Here is a 14,978-nt window from a genome sequence, read left to right on the forward strand (position 1 = left end):
TAAAAAAGGTCAAAGCTATAAAAATGTGTTCAAGGAAAAGTAGCCCACAGTATTTTCATATGAACTGAAGCGAAGTAGACCTGTAAAGGGGCCAAAAGTAAACACTGTTGCTGATGGCTGATATATCAACATCGTTTTTATTTTTTCTACGTCAAACGCGGAAGGAGCTAGGGCGAGGGCAGAGAGCCAGAAGCGAGCTTAAACAGAAAAAAAAGGGCATTCTGCTCCGCCCTCAAACCTCCATAATCTGTCGCTGTATCAGTGTCCGCACATAACAGGAGATTTCTACGGTGGAAGTGTCAGTCTGTGCTCTATTTGACCTTAAAGCAAACATGTCGGGTTAAAAAAAAGAAAATACGGAGAGCTGACCTACAGTGTAGTTAGTGTGGAGAGTAAAACGAAGCAGTCGCAGGGAAATATGTAAAGACCAACAGGATGGCGTTTGAGGGAGAAAATAACGAAGCAGCGGGTACTTTTATTGACAGCTATGGTGAACATTCAGGAGCCGTCGTAGCTTAGCTGTAGCGCGAAGTTGACCCAGCACTGGACTACACGCCGACCCGCAGACCCGAGCGGACGGAAGGGAAGCTGAAGCAGCCGTAACCTAAAGGAAGGAGAGTAAGTGCGAGCGTGTGCGGGTGATGCTGAGAGGAGTCATTGTTGCTATGAATTTAATCGTGCTTATGGTTAGCGCAATAACTTAGCTAGTCGAGCCGGGCTTCATCAGTTGGTGTGTGGCAGTCAGACTTGCTAAACTTTGCTTTTTTACAGAAAGTTTTTGCTGAGCATGTGCCTGCCATACTTGTGTTTACGTGGTAAATATAGAAACGGCTGCACACAAGAAACTTACTAAGAAAATCCATTTAGTTAGATTTTCACTGCAGTCCACTCTCAGTTTATCAAACGTGCCCGTGTAAAGAAAAAGACTCTAATGATCATTGATTTGGATCAGGATTTTATTACAGCCTATATGTACTGCTGTGCCCATCTGCCATCAGCAGTCCGTTATCAACCAGTAATTCGAGTTTTGAAAACCTGAAGAGGCAGCACTTTTACAGACCTTCAGGAAAAAGCTGACCTTCATGAAGACCCCCTCTGCAGAGCTTTGCATGTTTGTTGACGTGAATAAAGCGATGTCAACTCAGCGATGTCAACAGTTTACATTTATTTATAACTAGTTTAACCCTTTATTACCAGATTATATACCTACGTACATCATTAAAGTATGATGCTATAATACATTATATACTGGGACATGGCATTCTAATCTGGCATTCCATTCTATACCACGATATTCCACACCTTACTGTAATGTTCTGTTCAATATGACATTTCATTCTATGAAATTCCTTTCTATATTATGACAATCCAATCTTTACTATGACATTCCATTCTATACTACGACATTCTACACCTTACTATAACGTTCCTTCAATATGACATTGCTTCTATGCTATGACATTCCATTCTATACTACGACATTCTACACCTTACTATAACGTTCCTTCAATATGACATTGCTTCTATGCTATGACATTCCATTCTACACTACGACATTCTACACCTTACTATAACGTTCCTTCAATATGACATTGCTTCTATGCTATGACATTCCATTCGGTGTACAGTCAAATTGTCTATTAAGCTGAACTGTACAAACATATTCGATTGTGGAATTGTATAAAATGTTTGTATATGCCATATACGCATTGGCACTCACAATGTCTCATCAAGATTGGTTCACTCGTATAGGAGGAGATAGGGAGCATACAAACATGTATAGTATGATTTCTCTATTTTGTTAAACTTTGGGTGTTCAGGAACTAATTCACTGGGGAGCTGCATCCTAGAATTATTAGTTTTCTATACTCTTACTTGTTTTTCCTTCTTACCTCTGAGCTTTATCTTAGGAATTTGATTTTTTTCAGTTAGCACCCAATGAGGATTTAGCATATTTCAGTTTTGTCTTTATAGTCTACAAGCGTGTAGTTTTAGTTTCGTTTTTATTACTTTCTTTCTTAGTTTTATTTATTTATTTATTTTTTGCCATTATTAGGATATAGAGACTATTCATTAGGAGCATGTATTTTAGAACTTGAGAATAATGCAATTTTTAATGGCACTTGATTGATGATCATATAGAATAGTAATCCCAAGTCTCACCAGGACACAAATGCATGTCTCATCAAGTGTGTTGTGATGTTGTTACTTCCCATTTTTCTCATAATTCTTGTCTTTATTTCTGTTAGTCTTGCTCATTTAGTTTTGTATTTTAGTTTATTCTTAGTTAACTCCACTAACCTCCCTGTTACTGGAGTTATAGCTTAAATACATAAGCTGTAAAATGTATTTATTTATGTAAATAAATACATAGCTCAAGATACGTCTATCTTGAGTGCAAACTACACAACAGGAACACAGTCTCTAAACCGATTTAAGGCTTACATTAGTGTGTCGTACAGTTCCTCATTACAGACTGTCTTTAATAAGGCTAATTATTATAGAGGCCTGTAGACTGAACTCATTGTCATGTTGGAAACGGCTTAATTGTATTGCATGACATATTCCTGGCACCCCAGTACAGAACTCACTTTAAATTGGTGTGAATAGCATGTCTAACTAGTCTAAAGATTCAAACAATGGGGATTTGTCCAGCTGCTTACTGCCTTCTTCCAAAGTCTCCCCTGCCTCTTTTAAATCAGTACTTTAGTGAAAATGTCTGGCAGCTCCTTCCATATTGTAACAGATTTTATTTGCTGAAGGTTTTTAGACAGTAATCATATACTGCTTTTAGATCACCAAGGAGAGGCTCCTGGGAAACCTTTGAATGAAAACCACTAAGAACAGGTTGCTTTATTTAATGCTTGCAAGAGCTCGCAGCATTCAACACATATAAATGCAAGGTACAAAAAATAAATCAACCATTATCTTAATCTAAATTCGTGTCCTCCCTGAAAAGGCATTTGTAACAGCTTACTCTGATTTTTATCAGTAAACGGGAATACTTTAATAACTGGAAATATTTGTTGCTCCAATTGAAAAGGATACAGACCAGTTGAACAGGAGAATGATCTTCTTTATGTCGTTGGAAAATGAGCTCAAGTATGAATAAACTCCAGCGATAAGGTCGGTTGCACAGTATTAGACCGTTTTGGTAAGATGTAATAAAAGGGGATTCCCTCATCCCTTTAATCAACAGCGCTCTCAAGAACCTTTGACAAAAACCCCAACTTTGAGTCTTCATGGGGGTAGGGTTTATTACAAACCTTTTACATTACAAAGCTGCTAGATTTATGATTTGAATGGATTCTTTATAGTAGTGATGATTAATTTTGCAAGCCTGTACTCTTGAGAGCAGTCAGTTTCCAGTTCAAGCTTTATAATTTTTGAAATGTTTGAATCATCTGTCATCAGTAATACTAAAAAGAATTCTTATTCTGACTGTATGCCATTTGAAGGAAAGTGCTGGTGATAGAATAAGGTCCACATTTATCACAACAAGGATATACTGAAGTAGTATAAGTATGTTAGGTTTAGATCTGACATATATACAGTTTGCCACTGCTGTCTTATTTTAGTTGTAAAATAACCACTAATAGCCTTGGTAATGTTTCAGTTGTGTATGTAGGCAGAGCTGGCACAGTTTTCAAAGACAAATAAACTGTTTTATTTACTGGAAGGACAACATCAGTGACACAGGCATTTTATGGGGAAAGTACATTATTCTTGCATCAGTGTGTGCAAGTTTTATCCAGGTCATGTACAAAGAACCGCACTGTCAGCTGTTGCAGTGGAGAAAAATTAGTTGAGTGGTTTAAAATGGAACAGCACGATAAGAGCTTCATGTTGTTTCATATCACAACTTTCTTTAAATAATGTTTATGACCCTTTTAGGAACCATCACAACACAGAGAGACTTGTGGCTAGATTAGAGCAAGGTCCAAGGAAGTAGGGTTTAGTGTGCAATGCAAATGTGAAATTGCTCAATTAATTCTGACCCTGAACTTTATTATTTTCAGACAGCTTAACAGCCTTCTTCACTTGTGACTGAAAGTCTGTGCCAGAATGCTTCACAGTTAGCAACTTGCTGTGTGTTGTTGTTTTTAAATAATGTACTCGATGATTTGCTCGTCACCTCTTATCTGCCTCTTATCTCTTGCTTACCACTGCATTCTTTATATTTTGGTTGATTGACCATCACTGACCATTCGCAGGAAACAGCACTGGTGTATTTTTAGCCAAAAAGTCACATTGGGTAAAGTTCCAGCTTACCTCTGTCTCTTTCTCTGTATCTGCTGCATTAGATAACCATAGATGCTATAAAAGATGGATGTAGTCACTGCGATGTCACCCACTTGTTTTCGACTTTCAGAGTTGAAGTCTTTATGCTAACATTTGGTGTAGGAAGTCATATTTGGCGTACACGTCAGCTTATTACTGTTTAGTAGCAGAGTAATAGCAGTCTAACAAAACAGCACAAGCTTATTGGCTTGGCTGCGTAACTCAGTGAGCCCTTATATTTGTCAAATGATCCATTAAAATGATCCAAAGGGCATAGAGTAACATAGATACAGTGAAGAGGTCCAGTTCATTAACTCCAGTTAGAAAATGTGAGGCACACCACAGCATCAAGGTGGATGAGTTATTAAAGCCTACCTCTTTACCCTCTTTTGAGTTGTTGTGAAAGAAGGGAACTCAAATCAGTTTGTACCAGCCTGTAAACATGCTTTTTAATCTTCTAAATGTATGCATTTCAACATAGGAAACTATGAAGGTGTCGCCTTCATTTTTCTGTTGCTTATGATGTTACTTGGCAACAGATCTGGGGTAAACAGCATTTTTCTACTTATGTACTTTGAATATGAAATAGCTAGTGTAAAGAACTAAACGTATACATGGTTATACCTATAATGTATATCAATACCTAAAGCATCATAAAGAATGTGCTGAAGGTGGTCATTGTCACTAGATGTTGTTGTTTTATGTGGTTACTACTTGATCCAAGAATCTTGTGTAAAAGAGCTGGTACTTTCTGATAAAATATAGTTATATATTAATCACGTAGGGAAATGCCTTGACTTTTTCCAGTTTCTATTTAATATTAATACCATGACTTTGGGCTTTCTGGAAATATCGAGTACTGATCTGACACCAGTGTTAAATTAATTATATAGAATCCTTATTGTGAGATTGAAAATCCCTTTTAATGTATAACATTAGTGTAGACTTCTAACATGTATGATCATCTACTCTAAAGTCACTGACTCTGTTTTTAAAGTGCATTTTCCTTAAACAGTTTAGAGACGGTGTCCCTGTTGTGTAGTTTGCACTGATTCCAAATTACACATCATGCACTAACAATACAGTCCAGTCTTCTCCTCTTAATGCCAGAACAGTTCGTCTCGGGTATGTCCCCAGCTAATAATTTGATCAGCTAATGGTGAAAAAGAGCAGATCCTTGGTCCATTCAGTCCACCTCTCTGCATTCCTGCCACAGCTAGCAGCAGAGCTAACATAGCACAGAAGAAGCGAATAGCTGAGGGACCGTATTTTGGACGTATTTCACGCTTCTGCTTGTATGCTCGCAAAAGTTTTTAACATTGGTCAAAGTGACCTGATAAAGTGAGCCCTTCTCATCCTCGTCATGTTTGGTCAGTAATCTTATTTAAGAACATGGAAGGACGTGGGTTTTTGTGTAACTCTTAGTGGTGAGCCTTTATTATGCCAGGCACGATTATTTCTCTTCACCTGTTTACTGTCAGCTCCTTGTCTGTGAGTGAGGAATACATATTCCTAATTTCACCGATCTCCTATTGATACTGAGTATCAGCAGATAACCACAGCCAAGGTATTGGAACCGGAAAAAGCTGGATGATATTGGATCATGTCTAAATTCTGTAAGACAGCATCAGTACTGGTAATAGTATTTACGTAACCTTCACCAGTTGTGAGATGTCTCTTGCCCACCAGAGTCATTTGTTTTGGCTTCATATTTGCGGTGCTGTGCAGCTGCATTTCGCACATACCCCTGTAGCAAAGAAGCATTTTTTTACTCAGTGAGTCACAGTGCTCATTTGCAGCTGGTAAAATATCATGGACATGAGCAAAACTCTTCCAGTATGTATGGCAACTATTCCTATTCAGCAGGTCGACTAATCTCTTGCTGAAATCAGATTTTTTTTTCTGCTGTTTTCCTTATTTGCTGTTTTTTTTAGGGTTTTTTTCTCCTTATAATGAAGAGAATTGGGGTGGGGTGATAACTCTTGACGTTCTGGACCCTTTTGAAGCCTCATAACCCAAGTTATCAAATATCGTGCTGTGCTGATTACAGTGACTCAGCTGCTAATGATGAATATGTGATTCCAGCAGCCAACCTTCCATCTATCTTGTTTCTTTGGCTCATCAAGCTCAGGGTCACGGTGAGACTTGAGGCTTTCCCGCTGTCATCAGGCAAGATGGAGGATACACCCTGGAAATGTTGACAGTATAATTTCAGCTCCATGCGAGAGTCTTTGCCGCATACAGTTATTATATGTGGTGACACTAGGTTTTTTTGCTCTTTTGAAGCTTTGAAGCTTCTCACAGTTTTACTAAAAGATGGGTAAATAATAATAATCGAGTTTACAATTTGTTGTGTTACTGCATGCGCAATATTAGCTTTTCAACAGAAGGAGAAGCCGACAAGGGAGGTGTTTCAGTCTTGTCTGCTCTCTTGATCACCATTTGTGTGTAACTCAGAAACTGTTGCAAACATATAAGTAAATGGTGTTGCAGTTGTTATTTCTCTTGGTTTGCTTTTGCTTTTGCTGTTGTGTGTTCTGGGTGTTTTCTTCGTAATGTAATGGGAGTAGTGTTTTTTTTTTAAGATGTTAATTGTATAAGAAAGGGCAGTAATGTTTTATATAGCACAGCCTTGAGTGTGGGTTTTCATTCCTCCTCTTCACTGAGTTGGAGTATTTCTACATACATAGCAACAGAAGTAATGTAGGTAAACATGGACTGCTCTACTTCAATAGAAAAAAAGTGTTTACTTATATTTTCCTTTCTACAGAGTATGTGCAATTTCTATGTTTTGTGCATGTTTTTGGGGAAGTGTCAACATGCTAAAACAAACACAGTGTTGTGTCAGTATATGGTAAATGGGTTGAATGTGTTTTTATGAACTTTAGCCACAACCCTGTTATGGCTCTGTTTGCTCAGTTACTAGTGAAACCAATCCTTTCCAGTTGCAGTCTGTTGGTCTCTATTCTGATGTTGTTTTCTTTTAATTAGTTTTCCTTTCTTCTGTGGGGGAAAAATCATTAAAATATTGTGATATTTTGTCAAAAGACAAAAGGGGGATTTTTACATGTGACCTTTTGAGAGATAACAGCAGCGCAGGTTATTTTAACAGAGCAGCGTGTGTTGACTTGTCAGAACGTAACGATATAGTTTCTTTATCTCCACTGTGCTGCAGGAGCCCAAACACTAAACACAACCGATTAAAAAGTACCTTAGATAAAGTGGATTAGCTCGGCAACATAAATATAATATGACAAAATTAAATAGTCCAGACAGTCAAGATAACACAAAAGATGGGGTCAGTGAGTAGAAATTTAATTATAATACGATAAGAAGCTTGATAAGTAAACATGTAAAGAGCTGATTGAGGACTTGGAAATAAAAAATTAAATACACCTCTAGGACCAAATAGTCAAGATTGTTACACAGGTCAAACAAGCCTCTGTATAGCTTGACATCAATAGTGATTCCAGAGTGTCATACAGCACCAACAGTGCATCAAGCAAGGAAGCAACCTTGCTTGTGAAGCCAGATTAGTTTCTATAGATAGCATCGGTAATGGTAAGTAGGGACTTTTGCTTAACTAGATAGTTGTGCCGGTTAGTTGGTGTTTGTGAAATCATTAGATGTTTTCCTTTCATCAAAGTCATCAGTTTTTTTGTATCTGTCTGCAAAGCTCCTGAATAAAATTGACATTTTTACAACCTCTTCTAGAACTAGTGAAAGATTAGGATTGAGAGAAGTCCAGCTGGCCACTGTGATTTTATTTTCTTCTGTTTTATCCTTTTGCTGTGTATTTTATTATGAGGGTTTTTTTTGTTTTTCAGTTGAATTGGGGTGTGGTGCTAGCTGATAATGTTTTGGACCTGTGTGAAGCCTCATGAATAAAGTTAGCAAGGAAGTTGTTATACTGAATACTAGGAGTCTCTCAAGTGTTGCAGTAAGATAAGATAAGATAAGATAAGATAGAACTTTATTAATCCCTCGGGTGGGTTCCTCTGGGAAATTCGACTTCCAAAAAAAGCACAGCAACGACCGAACAATAGTGTAAGCCAATCCAGCTAACAGCTTTTTCTCATCCATCTGTTTTCTTTTGCTTATTCAATTTAGGATTGCAGTGAAACTGGAGCCTATCCAAGCTATATTACATTTCTAAGCCATTGTGGAAAGCCTTGGCAGGACCTAGAGCAGGGATGGACAACATTTTGAGCCACAGTAGACAGAACAAAGACAAGAACTTTCTGTTAGAAAATGATACATTGGTCAGGCAAAGTTCAACAGCTCCACTGTCCTGGCCTGCAGCTGTGCTTTGAAGATGCTCTGAAATGTGGAGTGCAGATTCAAGTGTCACTACTCCAATCTCACCAAGACTGCAAAGACTACCATCTCATAGTGTGGTTTCTTGCTGAATTTAATGTGTAGCTGAGCCTCCTTTGTGTGATTTTTTTTTTTTTTTTGGCAGGAAGTGGTTTAGTTTAACTTTCAGTACATTCAAGTCATGGTCAAAATTCTTAATGAATGGGAATTACTCTGTTATAAAGCTGTGAATGGTAACCACTAACGTTTTATGCTCTGTGTCTATAAACCGCCCCTCATTCTGAGTTGTGTTGACTTAACAGGGTCAGCTGAGGTCTCCATTGCTGTAGCCTGCTTCTGTGGTCCTGTCTGCACATAACTAATTACTTTTATGGTGTCAGAACTGTGTTAAGTTACTGCTGGAAGTCGTATCCTTTCCTGCTGTTGTTTTCCTCAAGTGAACTGGCACAATTGCAGCTTTTTCTTAATGTTTCAGCCATCAATCTGCTTTTCAGTTTTGTAGGGTTTTCTTTCTCACTTAAAATGTAACTTTGATGTATTTGCTGTGATAATGTCACTAGTCACTTATTAAAAAATATTACAATATATTTCATTCTGCAGCTGTTTAGCCAGAACATGTTTTCCTGTAGCTTCCAGTATTTTGTCAGTAAGTTTTGATACTATTTTTATTAAGATTGTTATTTAATAGTGTTGATTCTGCGTGGAGTAATTTTGTGCCTGCACACCTTTTTTGTAAGTCTATTTCCAATTTGTGTATAGTATTTAAAGCAGTGTAATTATATCTAGTCTACTTATGCTATAGCTGTTATACAGTAACTACTAATCCACTTCCAAAACAGCACATGCTAATTCTGTAATTTCTCTGCCAGTCCTTGTATAGATTACCCCCCCTCCACCACTGTAGTACTAATTCTTCAACTTTTATCAGCTTCTACTAAGTCGAGATCTATGTAACATCTATGTAAAGAAAATACACAAAAATTAGAGTTTTGAAGTTGTTAAAGAGCAATGCAGACAAATAAAACAGTTTAGATAAAGGAGGAATTCATTTTAAAGCTGGATTTTACTGGCTCTGTCCAGTAGAATGAAACAATCTATTCTGAGATGTGTTTGAGTGAACCTGGAGAAGTTGGGACCAAAAACAAAAAAAAAATCCCAAACAGTCTGTTTTGTTTAATAAAATATAGAAATATATATAAGCATTAGTTAGTTTCAATAAAATAAGTTGCCAGAACAAGAACAATGATAGAATGGAGAAAGGGTTAGGCTTAGGTGTTACAGTAAAGGTTAGCTTTAGGTTAGAAGACCAAGGAAGGATGAGATAAGTGGTTTAGACAAGAGAATAAACTACTTAAAGACATTTACAATTAGATGAAACCGAAAGAAGGATTGCAGCGTAAGAGGAGGCTGCAGTAAAAGCAAAACTTAAAGAGCAGCTCAGATCACGAGGACCACCCCTGGAGAGCAACTGGGTGGATATCCACAGTTCACAGTGGAAAGAATATTTTAGTTTGCAGAAAAGTTGCTCAGACAGGACAACAGTCTGTACAGAAGGATCTGCAGATAGGAATGTCCACTGGAAATTTGCACGGTAGCCTCTGGCAGGCTTCCAGCCCAGATAGACTTTAGTCACACACAACTTTTTCTGTGGTCAGCTGGCACTGCAGCCAACAGTCTGAAACTCAGAACCATAACCTTGAAATGTACAACAGACATTCAGCTTATTTTAAGATCGACTGCTGATGGTTATTTTAATTGTACAAAAAGCACCTTTAATCCTGACTTTTAATGAAGTCCAGCAGTCCAGGCTGAATGAAGAGCTGGCGTTGTAACCAGAAGTGAAACCAAAAAGTCATAAAAAGTAAAATGTGTGAGAGCTGATAGCTCTGACCTCAACTTATACCAAGGCCCTGATAAGACGGAGCAAGGAACTGGTAAAACTCTGTGTGTGTGTGTCTGCTGCATGATAAACGTTTTGGGTGTGTAAACAGGGCTGTTTTTCTCTCTCTTCTTGTACAACATGTAGAATAGTCCCCAGCTATCGAACAATTATAATAACATCAATAGAGACCTGAAACAATTGGAAGAATATTATTACTGCAGCATTTAGTGAGCTGCTCTGCCTGGAACTGTAAAAACAAAATGTGCAAGTCTCTCTTTTGTCATCAACTTTATACCTACAGCTCCCATTGTTTTAATTAGCTTGACTTTATTATTGTTTTATTCTGCTTAAACTATTACCGGCTATTACTGTCGTTTAAAGTAAGACTTACATCGAGCCCCTGCTATGGTGAAGCATGTGCTGAAGGGCAGTGGCCAGAATACGAGTACCACTAGTAAACAACGCTTGTTCAGTTGTTTGATAAATTGAATCTGTATCATTAATTGGAGTAATCGGTTTAATCCAGAGCCGCTTACACCCCTGCTGGCACAATACTTTGACCCAGTAATAAAATAGGAAGTACCCATTAACTGAATTTAGGTCACCAAAGATTTAAACGTTAAACAACAATTTCAAAAACATTTTGAAAGCATGGCTACTCAAGTATTGTGAAAACACGCAATTCTCTTGTCTGCTGAGGTTTGTGCAGCAAATGAGCACTTAGTACTTGTACTCAATGTATTGGAAGCAGCTCTAAAGACCTCTGTAACCAGGCAGATATCCATGGCCAGACAGGGGTCAGCGCCTATCTGAAACAGGAAGGCTTATCTCAGTCAGTAATAATGCCTACCTACTGACGGTTGTCCAGAAATATTATCATAGTTTTATTTGTATTGCACTATTTTTCAAACACACGGCTAAACAATGGATCATAGTTTGGATAAAAAAGTTAAAAGAAATGATAATAAGCTTTGCCAAAAGGGAAAGCTCAACTATAAAAATGTTTTCAGAAGTCATTTAAAAGTTACCGCTGACTCAGCTGATTTAATAGGACCGACTTATTTAAGTTACATGACGGCGTTTCACCTCATCAGTGTCTTTCCCACGACGTTGGGAAAGACATTTAATTAATTTTCATGAAATCCATTTTTGTTATCTCTCCGCAGCACTTGTGCAGTTTTTTTATGTGTTGTTTGTTTTAATATTGTTGCACTTCCTCTTTGTTTTTATAAGTCAGTAATAACACCTTTGTTTGACACTGTTTTGTTGCTGCTGGCATTAAGTTGAGGGCGTAGAGTTTTTATTCTTTTGTTGGGATGACTGTAATTTCCAAGGAGAGAGGTTGAACGTTTAAGTCAAGAAGCTACACTTACCACTGTGCACTTCAATAGAGGTCATTCTTCACTTATGAGCTTCAGCTGATGCTGTTTACCCCAGCACACATTGAAAATGCGAACTGATCAGAGTAGTCCTAAATGTGTATTCTAATGTTCCAGAGGAACAAGGCTCTCCAGAGGAAAATGCTAAACAGACACACACATGTTGCTATAAAACAAGAATAAGTCTTTCTACTGAATTCATCAGTGGAGTGCTTTCATGGCGTAATGGTTTATTATTCTCCTGCCATCTGGAAAAAGGTACCGAAGCATTCGGGCACGCACATCCAGACTGTGCAACAGCTTTTTTCCACAAGCCATCCGTCTCCTCAGCAAAAAGGGACTGACTGATAAACACGCACACACACACATACACTAACATTATCACTCAGCTTAACTCAAATACCTCAAAACATTGAGACTGGACTGACTAACCAACACAAAGCGCAAACATCGCACACACCAACCTGTAAATGCTCTTTTTGCACAATATTATTACTAGATATATTATATATTATTATTTTTTTTGCACTAACTTGTCTTGTAGCACCTTGGTTCCTGGAGGAACGTTGTTTCGCCTCACTGTGTATTTTTAAACTGTATATGGTTGAAGTGACAATAAAGTTGAACTTGAACTTGAACTTGATTGTGACCCCCCTGAGCCCGGGCTCAGTGGGTCACAAGCTTATATCTGCATCCTCAGTACAACCTGGATGTAGTAAATTGGAGGGCTGTTTGGGAAATGGCATCTGGCTTAAAGGTCTGTCCCAAACCAAACATACAGATCCAGCCCTTTGGGAAATAAGGGAGCAGCTGAAACTACCTAGCACTGAATTGGTCTGCAGTCTATCTAATGTTCTGGTATTACAAATATACACAAATCAGAGACTTCTGAGTGAGTCATTCCAAATACCTGTGGCTTCCATGTACCAGTGTAGTACACAACAATTAAAGTGCAGCTCTATTCACATTTAACTCTAGGTTTCTAGTTTGTGCACAGAAAGAAGAGCTCTTCTTAAATCAAGAACTCTGCAAGCAAAGGGCGTTTTAGCTGAGCTACACCACACAATGCTGACTACAGATATTACTGGTATATGGATATATTTTCAAATAAAGCACAGTGAGACAGTCTTGTTTTTATTAAGATCGTTCAGGTTGTTGTATTACATAAGCCGCTTCATTCATATAGTGTTTTTATTGCACATTTTTGCATCTCTCCTCTCTAAAAAGTTTTGTGCAACCGTGTCGCCACTAACTCAGAAGCTCACTTGCAACTAAAGTTCTTATCTATATACAGTACAGGTGCCGGAAGTGCTCAGTGTTGTCAAGTTAACAGAGGTCAGGATATTATTACAGACAATGACACTGCAAAGTTCTAGTTTTCACTGCTTGTAACTGTTACTGATGAAATGCAAAAACAAAACAATTCTAATATGCAGAACTCCCCCCCCCTCCAAAAAACCCCCTCAAATCCTTAGCTTCTATCCAATGCAACATGTACTGAATGGTCAGTTGTAAAGTAGTATTTATTAGCAATTGCTGCAAAGCATAGGTTGAATACACCCCCCCCCCCCCCCCCCCCCCGCCCCCACAAAAAAAAATAAATAAAAAAATATCCTTCTCTGCAGCAGTGCCTCCTTTCACTCTAAGTCGTTCCTTTCTCATTTTATCTCTTCTTTTTCACCTGACAGGTGCATGTCTTTTTTTAAGCGGCACATGGCTTGTATTCTGCTGACAAACATGGACCCGCCCACCACGGAAAATCAGAACGGCCTCCCGCCAAATCTAGACTTGGCCACTGGACCGAAGCAAGACAGTAAGGCCACCTGTCTGAGCGTCTACCAGTACTGCGAGAAGGAGGGAGGAGAGGGCGGGGCAAGTTATTCAGAAAGTGTCCTCACGTTTCCACCTGGAGAGTACGTAGCAGAGGAACTCTGCATCTCTGCAGCGAAAGCGTGTGGTGAGTCACAACTGTGTTTCAGTTCACGTGTTTACCCACACATGCAGTGTATAGTTTCATTTACACATCTGACATTTTTTGGTTGAGCCATTTTCTAACCTCAGCTTAACAAAAAACATTTGTATAAAGAAAACAACAGCTGTTAACTGTGCATTACAAATAATGCATACATTCACGCTGGAATCCTCTTAAAAGGTGACTGGTTTCTTTATAACACATTTCTTTCTGTAAGAAGCCACTTGAACTCTAAATAGGTCACAGTACAGTTAAGGATTTTTTTAATTAAGCGTTTATATCAATGAAATCTAAAGGTTCTTCTGTATCCACATATTCTGGCAGTGAAAGACCCACTCTTAACCAACAAGACATTTTTGGATTACAAATTTCACTTAGAAATGTCCCATAAAAACAGCACTGCTTTCACATTCATGGTTTGCAGCAGTTCCCCTAATGCACAACTCTTTCAATGAAAATAAAAGGCTCCTTTTCGTTCAGCTAAACTTGGTGAAGCATTAAATCAGCAGGCACAGCTTTTAGTTTTACATTGTGCAACATTCCTGCTATTTAAAGCACATTTGCAGAAGATAGCAAAATATATCGTTTCACTGAATTCATTATACCTGAATAATTGATGTTATTTACATTATTTCAGGATGAATAGGCTGATGCATTGTACAGCACCTGAGTTGATGTTGGATATTCGTATTAGCAACCACTGTTTTGTTTTTCTTATCCATTTTAGGGTGTTTTAAGGCAGTTGAATAAGTTAGCTGTGTTGGCGTTTTTGGGGAAAACAAACTTGATGCACTCTTTGAATATGATTTGTTCTTGGTTAAAATTGCTCTAAATTGGAATTACTTCTGCTTTGAGATGAATACTCTTTGCCCTGCCAGAACAATGTGAGCCCGTAATCTGGTTTGTTAACCTTTTTTGGACTGTTGTTTCAGTGCATTTGTTTTAGACATTAAATACCATACCTTTTTCTTAATCTTTCATTTATTCTTTGTAAATGCAAGAAAACCCCCCCAAGAAACACCAACACAAAAACTGCCAGACAAAAAAAAACAAGACTGCATTTTGAACAGAATTTCCTAGGGAGGGGAACTTCATGCAGTAACTTTAACTCCATTCTGACAAGAAATTATTTGACTCTAAATTAAAG

The 14,978-nt window shown here is 38.1% G+C and overlaps 1 protein-coding gene across 1 annotated transcript in view; it reads left to right on the plus strand.

The window, feature by feature from the left end:
- The first annotated feature begins 217 nt into the window (after window positions 1-217).
- The window catches only part of LOC308385347 (tyrosine-protein kinase JAK2-like), a 43,597-nt gene continuing 28,836 nt past the window's right edge, over window positions 218-14,978 (plus strand). The window contains exons 1-2 of the mRNA XM_080864204.1: window positions 218-618; window positions 13,548-13,816. Coding sequence (XP_080720330.1) covers window positions 13,552-13,816 — 265 coding nt within the window. The 5' untranslated portion in view covers window positions 218-618; window positions 13,548-13,551. The remainder of the gene's footprint in view (window positions 619-13,547; window positions 13,817-14,978) is intronic.

Source organism: Rhamphochromis sp. 'chilingali' (assembly GCF_963969265.1).
Source record: "Rhamphochromis sp. 'chilingali' genome assembly, chromosome: 2".
Taxonomy (NCBI): Eukaryota; Metazoa; Chordata; class Actinopteri; order Cichliformes; family Cichlidae; genus Rhamphochromis; species Rhamphochromis sp. 'chilingali'.